Source organism: Macadamia integrifolia, chromosome 9 (assembly GCF_013358625.1).
Source record: "Macadamia integrifolia cultivar HAES 741 chromosome 9, SCU_Mint_v3, whole genome shotgun sequence".
Classification (NCBI taxonomy): Eukaryota; Viridiplantae; Streptophyta; class Magnoliopsida; order Proteales; family Proteaceae; genus Macadamia; species Macadamia integrifolia.
In genome coordinates this window covers 11071079-11080914 of record NC_056565.1, presented here as the reverse complement: position 1 = coordinate 11080914, position 9836 = coordinate 11071079, and the positions used below count along the sequence as shown (strand labels likewise).

General features: G+C 40.3%; 1 protein-coding gene across 12 annotated transcripts in view; it reads right to left on the bottom strand.

Annotated features, from left to right (window-relative positions):
• Positions 1-9836, bottom strand: part of LOC122088908 — a 32649-nt gene that overhangs the window by 12585 nt on the left and 10228 nt on the right. For 2 of the 12 annotated variants that reach the window (XM_042658276.1, XM_042658277.1), the window contains 6 exons: positions 4866-5113; positions 1259-1313; positions 834-1189; positions 623-753; positions 417-528; positions 241-332 (listed from right to left, as the gene is read on the bottom strand). In XM_042658276.1, the coding sequence (XP_042514210.1) occupies positions 241-332; positions 417-528; positions 623-753; positions 834-1189; positions 1259-1297 (730 nt within the window). In that variant the 5' untranslated portion in view covers positions 1298-1313; positions 4866-5113. The remainder of the gene's footprint in view (positions 1-240; positions 333-416; positions 529-622; positions 754-833; positions 1190-1258; positions 1314-4865; positions 5114-9836) is intronic. The other 10 variants (XM_042658275.1, XM_042658274.1, XM_042658280.1 and 7 more) reach the window with 8 other exon arrangements.

Here is a 9836-nt window from a genome sequence, read left to right as displayed (position 1 = left end):
ATAGGAGTACACCTCAACACAGTATAAATCCTAACAGGGGAATTTGGGAAATTCAATTCAATTCTACATTAAAAAGAGAGAGAGAGAGAGAGAGAGAGAGAGAGAGAGAGAGAGAGATGGGCTTCCAATAAAAACGATCATATGGAAGACGTGGTATCCATGATGGACCAGCTTGATCATCTCTTTGTTCAATAATATTTCCTAGAGCCATTAGGACTTCATGATGAAACTTATTCTTACCAAACATTAAATTCTGCACTCTTTGTAGATAAGTATATCTATCATCGGTGGTCCATAAAAAAGGGTGCTCCAAGCAATTGTCAAGGGATCTGCTACAAGATCGTAATCATATTAAAGTAAACAAAAATGAAATACAGTACAGATAAATAAATAGACTATTTCAATAAAACTCTTACGGTTGAGTAATAAATTCTTTGAAATCTCTCAGACAGCTAACTCTTGGAAAGTTACGATCTATCAGATGTCTCAGACTACCTAGATATTGGTCTACACACATCGGTTTGGAAGCTGTTGACACATAAAATAAATTAATATCAAACTATCAAAAGAAAAAAAAAAAAAAACATAATAGAAACATATAAAACGTAAATTCTCACCATACCATCAATGGGTATATTTAATCGAGCAAACTTGCAAATTCCATCTCTGGTGATAACAATACTTTTCTCTAAGTAAACTTCACAATTTCCTATCTTCTCTTTAAGAAGATGAATGAACCCATTAATTATTTCTCTATAATATAAGAAATAAAAACACTATTAGAATCTAATATAAGTGAATATTTTAATAAATAACTAATTTATAAGAAAAACCTTATAAGCTTCTGTAGTCTTGATCCTGGTAACACAGCGGAACCAGATTTGTCATTGATCACAAACTTATCTCTATATAGGTTTATATACTCGTCAAGATTCAGCACCTTCTCATATACCATGCAGTGAATATAATCCAAATTGCACAGCCATATTATTGGTGTTAACACATATCTCCTGTCGAGAATTTTTACGATATCGACATATGTTTTAACATCGGATGAATATTTTGTTAGCTTAATTCCGTGGCAACTAATGGCTGTTATCATTGAATTTAATTCCGCAACTCCATGGCAGACAAGGGTTGCGTATTCCTCAACAGTGACGTACCCCAGACGAAGATCATACCTGCGCAGCTACAAAAAGGACAAACACATATTTAGATTAATTTGGAAACAAACAAATAAAATTTTCATAAAATTTACCTGATAACAGCTACCGAAAGTAGCCAGCATATCCGTCATCTATTTTTTTATGTTCCTGTTCATCAAAAATAAACTTCAATTGAGCTATTGTAAAAATTAAAAAAGAATGCAAACAAGTTTGAATTACAATTGACACATTAAGTAGGAATGCAAGTAATTATAAGCCGTTGGGAAAAGGCTTAGTAGTTGTTGCAAATAGATATAAGCCACCCCACTTACCAATTTGTAAATAACTCTAACTTCATTACCATGAAACAGGGTGTCAGGTCAATACAAACAACACCCTCTTATCAAGAGGCCTTGTTATGGTTTTGACACATTGCCAAGCAACAAGAACATAACACAAACTCATACCAACCACTGACAAGAGTTAGCAATGCAGGTCAATACAAACAACACCCTCTTATCAACAGGCCTTGTTATGGTTTTGACACATTGCCATGCAACAAGAACATAACACAAACTCATACCAACCACTGACAAGAGTTAGCAATGGAGGTCAATACAAACAACACCCTCTTATGAATAGGTCTTGTTATGGTTTTGACACATTGCCATGCATGGCAAGCATGGAGCTTCTATCTTAATATCTTGTGGCGAGAAAACAGAAAAGAAAGCTAGCTATACTCCATGCTAGCAAGGAGGCCAAAGCAATGCTACTGGAGAAGTATCCTCAATGTAATGCAGGTTCTGGAAATGGGTACTAGAATATAGTGGGAAGGGAGGGACAACCTATCAATATTTGGATTGGACCTATAAATAATAAAAGAGAAAGAGAAGAGAAAGGGGAGAGGAGGAAGGGGGGGGGGGGAGAGAGAGAGAGATGTTATGTTACTTTGGGAGTCACAACTCTTAGTGTTGGGACTCTCACTTCATTCAATAAATACAGAACTACTACTAACAAGGGTATAACAGGAATTAATAGCCAAAGAATTCATAAAGGACAAAACAACCCCTAGGGGGCACTAACCTCGACTTCCCTCCCCTTACTTCCATAACCTCTAACAACCCCTCAAGCCGGAGCAAGAACAAACAAACAACAAACTCAGCCTTATCCTAACTTAATGGGGTCGATACATGGATCCAAACAAAACAAAATAGAAAAAGTCCAAAGAAAGGGGGGAGGAAGAGTGGAGAGATAGGAGATGGGAAGAGAAAGATGAGACCTCCCCCTCAAGCATGGTTCAAGATCTCGCTAGATCTCAGAAATTTCATGATTTTTTTTTTACCGAGACGAGATATGCTATAAATTACAAAAAGGACATCATCTCGGTTGACATGTCGGTATCTCGGCCAAAATTTTGATACCGTTTCAACGAGATACCGAAATGATACCAACCAAGGCTTACAAATACAAAATCTCATGAGGGTCTCAGCAAAATTTCAACTCCAACTCGACTATCTCGGCGAAATTTTGGCTCCTCCTTGCATTTGAACACAAAATCACTCCAATGTCATTATTATCATATTATATCTTGTTCTAGCAATGAAGCAGGTAAAATCTCCAAAACAAGTCGACGGTTGCTACCAAACAAGGGTGCAATTCTAAAACATTATCATATTCTAATATTTTTGCAATCTTAAGTTCTAAACATGTTTATTAACCTTAAAACAAGCTACCCACCAAGTTTCAGGTCATAATATGGCCGTTTGACCACCGAAACAATCAACCGAGTAAAAAAAATACACCAACTCGTCGAGATCCTTCCATATCCGTCGATACTCTTGGCATAGTTGTGCAACAGTTGACAAAGAATATGGCAAACATGGAGCATAAGTTTAGAGAGTTTATTGGTCAATCGGGAGGGAAGCACTCCACTGTTAATTTTGCACTTCAACCTCTTCAACCTGAAGGATGACAAAGACTGACCAGTGACCACTATGACGATGATGATGATGATGATGATAGTGATGGTAGGATTAAAATATTGGTATTGGGTTTCATATCAGAAGGGTGATTTTAAGAGACATATTGTATCGGAGATACGCTAGATACATATAAAATGGTCAAAAAACATATGGAAATGCTTAAGATGTATGTAAAATACAGTTTTGAAGCATTAAACACTATGAATAAGTAATATGTAAAATATATCATGAATAAAAGGAGAATATAGTATGAAGAGGCAAGTGCATTCAATTGATTTTATATTACGGATGAGGTTTCTGATATATACTAATACCCAAAAAAAAAAAAAAAATTTAAGCATTGTCTCTTACTATATTGTATCAGTACCTTAAAGATACAATATGTATCGGTTAGTATCGACGGATATGGAAGGATACTTATAACCATGTCATGATAGTTGGTATCGACACCAAAATGGCATACACAAGGTGAAGCTAGAACACAAAGAATACAATGGGAAGCATGATCCCATCGTGATCTATTATTGTCTAGTTAGGTAGTGTCATATATCGCCCATTATAGTATATAGACCAAGTACAAGAATCGAATAGTGCAAGAACCAAACTTCATGGCAGATTAAGAATTGAAAAACCGAGCAGATTCGATTGGTGAATCAAATTTCAGAATCGATTCGATTCTTGATTCGGTTCAGATCACACCAACACTTATGCGAACCAAACCGTTTCATGTACCTAGAAACTAGAAACACGACACGGTAGAAACGTCACAAAACAATTTCTTCTCTTTTCTTTTTTTTTTTTTTTTTCCTGAGGTCGCTACACATGGTCCACACCCACTGTGGTCGGGACTTTAACAGACCGGGCTATCCCAACCCCAACAGGGGTGGGACCTTAGCGGGAGACACATGGAGCCACGGCCACCCTTGGATTTGGCTCTGGACAGAGCTGCCTCGCCTCACCTAGTCAACACGTGAACTAAAGATGATCGGATGACTTCGATGAACGAAGCCTCAGAGAGGGAAACGTACATGCGAAACACCCAGTTAAGTTTCTCTTTCTTCCGACCCAAGACTTCTCAGTTAATACGCTTGATTTGTGTCTTCCAAATCACGGAATCAAAATACTTTAACAACCATCGATGTTTAATAAAACTTGAAAGAACACTTTCCTGGTTTTGGAGAGAAAACCACATCATCTTTGCGACTTCAACCCATGGAGTATAAGGACGGGTCAGAAGTTAGGGTTTGTTGGTAGGGATGGTGAATGGTTTGAAGGAATTGAAATTTCAGCGCAAAAAGAATGGGGATTGCAGGTTGCTGCTATACATTGACTGCAAAACTTGGTAACCGAAACGGTTGGAAAAGGCGTCAAGAACAGAGAAGACATAGAACTTCGATGGGATTCAAAAGGGCTTCTCTCTTTCGTTTAAGGGTTTTGGCAAGAAGTGTACCATGTGTCGGCTAGATGAGGCGCGCTGGACAATGTCCGGCGCAGGCCAAACCGACACCCATGGGATTTGGAAGGGAGTTTGGAGGGGGTCTCGAACTCACGACCGGAGTACACCGCCGGATGCGGAACAAGTGACTATTAATGAGAAAATGTAATCATGTAGAAGTTAAGCGGAACAAGTGACTACCAATGAGAAAATGCAATCATGTAGAAGTTAACAATCCATAAACACGTAAACATAAAACAATAATGTATAAAGTTATACATCAGCTACGGGTAGGAAATGTACCTGAATAGCCGGAGCTCTCTGATGAGGATGAGGATGAGGATGAGGATGAGGATGAGGGTGGGAGGAGGACGAGAGATGATGGGGAGAAAGAACCGCAAGAAAGAGAATGTGAGCGGTCCCCTTTCTCACCGCAAGAAAGAGAGAATGTTAGCAATCCCCCTTCTCCTTTGACTTAAAACCACTCCGGTGAGGAAAGGCTCTGCCAATCTTTTTTTGAAAGAGTCTCTGCAAAATCAGCCTGGGAAAAACTGGGAAGGAAGGTACTGTTTCATGGTTAGTTTTTCGGATTATTACCAAAAAAAAAAAGAAAAAAAAAGGCGTTTTGGATAGTTTTGAAATATATTTTTTTTTTGAATAAACCAAAGAAAAAATAAATTGAAAAACTAGGTGGGTAGTTTGGTAAACTTAAACCTATGCCAGCTCTTATGTAGGATACAAAATGCCAAATGAAAACACTAAGTGTTACACCCATGACCTGACTCGGTCTAATTTGAACTATTGTGATAGGTCTCGGATCGGAGATCGGAAGCACGGCCAGGTTTTGGCTCGCAATCGCCCATTGTCGAAGGGGGAGAGATGAACTCACATGTTCGTGCATCGCGTGCCAGTCTAACTAGAGGGGATTCGTACCTTCCGATCCCAGACTGTAAGCGATCCGACTCCTCACATATAAATCCCGACACGTATTGGAGTGTCAAAAGGCCTTGAGCATGGCCGAGGGCAACCACCTGTGCAAGACCAGCTATTGGACAGCAAGCTATCTTGATCACCGGAAGCAAGCCACCTGATCCACTGGGCCTGAATCCGATGGGCTATTTCTGGTGAGCCTAGCAGGCTGCTGTCAAGGTGTCGATGCTCGTGGGTCTCACCACTCGCGTCGTAAATAGTCTTGGATGATCACATATCATCCCCCACATTTTTTTTGTGACGTGAATGCATTTCAGACCTAAATGGACGGGTTCTCGGGCTCCGAAAGTCATAATAACCCGATCGGTCCGATTAGGGTCCAACCAAACAGACCCTAAGGTCCAAAATTAACACTCAAATAAGAAATGAGGAATTTATTCCTCATTTCTCTTGTGTCCAACGTAAGGGAGGAGAGAAAGAGGAGAGAAAGGAAGAAGAAGAAGGGAAGAAGAAGTGAGAAGGCTTACATTGGTGCCGACTGCCGCCTAGTTGCCGAAATCGTTACCGGAGGTAAGTACACTCCCTTCCACCACCTCTCTCTTCATTTTTGACCTAGACAAAGCTAGGTTTGGATGGAATCTTAATGTACAAACCGTGTGGAGGTCGTGGAATGCATATTCTACCCTCCTAATGCTATTGCCGAGCTCGAACCAAGCCCGGTGAGCTCCAGCAACAAGTAGTGCCAAATGATCAACTAAGGTTTCGATCGTTCGATCGAGGCATCTCCCAAACGGCTCAGTGGAATCAGGATTTTATTGGCTTAGAATGATGCTAGGACAATTTCCTACAAACTCCACGGAACAAATCCTGGCGATCGGGCCCGAGCCGAGAAGCCCCAAAATAAGTGGATAGTTTTGTACCACCACCGAAAGCATGCTATCGGATCCGCTGGGCCTACTTTTGGTGGCATATTTTCGGTGGATCACGGAGGCTTGTGAGCTCTCTGTCACCACCACCGGAAACAGCACTGATATTTCGGGTGGAAATATCCTGTTTTCGGTGGGTGTTTCCGGTGACATTACTATCATTGGAAAACCCTGATTGTACCTTTTGGGGGTGACCCAAGTGAGCCTCTCCCGATCTTTCTAACACGTACCGATGTACGATTGCCCTTGTATCTAGGCCAATGGCACGAACGTGCCCCGAGATCGAAGTTGAGTTGATCGATATATGGCCGTACTTGAACCCTAACACACTTGAACATAAACCAGGTGAGGGATGGACAGTGTTTACTTTTGGAATGTTCATTATTATTAAATTGCTCACATGCTTAACATGTTTAATTGTAATTGTTCAGATACGATGATGATATGTCATGTTATATTTGTCATTTTACGATTATGATATAAATTGAATGAAGATGTATGATGAGATCCGTTGTGGCCGAGGTGGTACCAGTACCATGATCGCCGTGTGTTTGGTTGTATGTATGGGACGGAATCCTACGTGGCCGAAGTGGTACCGGTGTTGTGATTTCCTTGTGTATGTTGCATTCATGCATTGATTATGTGCGTTAGAGTTAGTTGTAGTCGTGCAGGTTACACTTTGTGGTCGTGGTCTCGTCGGTATCGTGTACCCCAGGACTGCATTTGAAAATGGATACGCTTCGTGGCCGATGATTGGCACCGGTGTTGTGTAGTCCATACGCAACTATGATATGCATGCTAGATTAGGTAAACGGTCTCAAGTTTCACTTTGTGGCGGCTGTGCTACCGATATCATGTACCCGAGACTGTATTTGGAGATGGATTACACTTTGTGACCGAGGTCTTACTGGTATTATGTAATTCATACTAAATGTATCATTATGAAGACAAATAACATATATGTGGTTAGCTATGACTCCCTATGCTACGAACCCTTGCCAACAGGAGTAAAGGTGTTGGATAACCCATTGTAGTATGTTCGATGTGCCTTTCTGGAATGCGACACCCACGGTACGATGTGATTTTTGCTAGAGGTGAAAACTTGTTAGGAATGGCCGATGATTGGTACCGGTGCCATGACAGCCAGGAGGAGATTGTCAGGGATTTGCTGGGTGACCCATGGATGCATACGGGGACCGACAGACTTCTATTCACGGCTAGGGTTTGTATCCTTATGTAGTCGATGGCGGTTCCGAGACAAAGGATACAGCCTAATACGCCGTAGTAACATTTTACCAGACTTAGTTTGTATTGTTAGGTGGATAATAAATAAATGAACTGCATCGCGAGCATCATGGACTATGTATTTAATTTTTCCTATTATGCATCATGAATTATTATTATTGTCTTGCTTGGATGTGTTTGACCCCACCCCTCACTGGGCGAGTTGGAAAGCTCACCCCATGTATACATTTTTTTTAGATGATGCAGGTATTGTGGTGCCTATGGCATGTGACCTAGTATCTTCTGGGTCAGAGTATGGTGTGAGCAACTGGTGGATGCTAGAAGCAGGGGAGCACGATCAGGACTATGCTGGTGACCACTGTGCTTACGCCGCACCGTGAGATTGTACATTAATTTTGATACTTTTGGGTATAAATTATGGATTTTATATTTTAAGATTTTATATTATATACCATGGATGAATGTAATAGAATAACTCGGTTATTGCTATTATATTATCAATAGACGTTTCTCCATTTTATTGATGATTTAGCTACTATACTCTGATTCCGCTGCTTATGGTTGGTTTGTGATGTGAGATTGTGAAATATTAAGGTACTGTTATCAGAGATCTTGGTAGGTTCGTAAGACAGGTACGTGTCTTACTCACACCGTCGGTATTCCTAATGGGAAGTTGGGTCTATTGGAAGTGGGATGTGACACTAAGGCAAAGAATGTCACACCCCGCTCGCACAGAACAGAGCCGATGACCGAGTTAACTCCGATTAACTCACAAACCTACCAGGATCAATAATGCAGTAACTGCCAATACATTATACATCTACTAAACTAAGATAAGACCTGTATTTTCAGCGAAAGACCTATTCATAATAATACCTATAATTATTTCCCAAATATTTAATACCCAAATCGAGTTATAAAAGTTATATACATTTGGGCCCAAAAGCAAGATATATACACAAAAATATAACAATTTAAACATTAAGTCATCAAAAGGGAGTATATCAAAATGATAAAAAATAATCACACTGGAGTCACTATTGCCATGCAGCACAATCCTCGCACGTGCAATCGGCACCGTGCCCGAACTCATTAGGGACCCACCAGTCCTTAGAGGGAACTCCACAGTGGGGCCCTACTCCTGATCTCCCTGCAGGTAACTTGTAAAATCACCTAAAAAGAATTGTGCACGTGGGATGAGTTCACTAGCCTAGTCAGTGAAAAGAAAGACCACACAAGGAAAACCAAACAAACAGTCACAACACATATGCGCCTATATGTATGCAATTCATTTTAATTTATTAGCCTAACAACATTATTAAGTCATAGGCTATGTACTACTCACAACCACAGTGCACGTATGCCCCAAGTACGAGCCACGGACCCCATCCTGTGATACGCCCATAGGGTTGTCGGAAAAGGCCCACTGTTGGTACCAGAATTTAAAATGCAAGCCAACTCTCGACAAATTTAAATGACAGAAAGTAAATTGGTGACTCCACCCAAACTAAAAGCAGGATGATTGACCCTTGGAATATAACATCGGGGTTATCGACTGTTTTAGCGATCAGCCGTGTGTACTTCTAACCACTGCAGGAGTTCAACAACCACAATCTGATGCTTTCCCCCAATAGTAACCCAACATATAAACCCTTGTTGGGAAGGGTCGTAGCACAAAGGGGTATATAAATTCTAGCCGAATGCTTCTATATGAGCATAATACGATTACACGATGACACTGCATCCCATTCCACGAGCCACCATGCACTCGTTTCTAAGCCGTCTACGGCATCTAATCTAGCATGTATATCATGTCCATATTAAATTCTTCCATTACATACATCAAGACATAAAGAATATTCAATCATAACACAAAGTATAGCATATTATGTAAATGCACATTCAATGCGTGATACGGCATATGTGATGTCTAGTCTACACACAAGTGACATGATGACATGACTAAACTAACACATGTTAAATGATGCATAACATTCTGAAATTAATTTAGAATCCACTCCCCACTTACCTGTATATGTACACGGTGCTTGTACCCGGCACGTAAGAGATCCGATGTGTGGGTACGCGTATAATGAGTGTAACCTATTATAAACATAATCGTTTATCATTTCACTATTTTGGGATCAAAATCATCATGTTTGAACACTAAAAT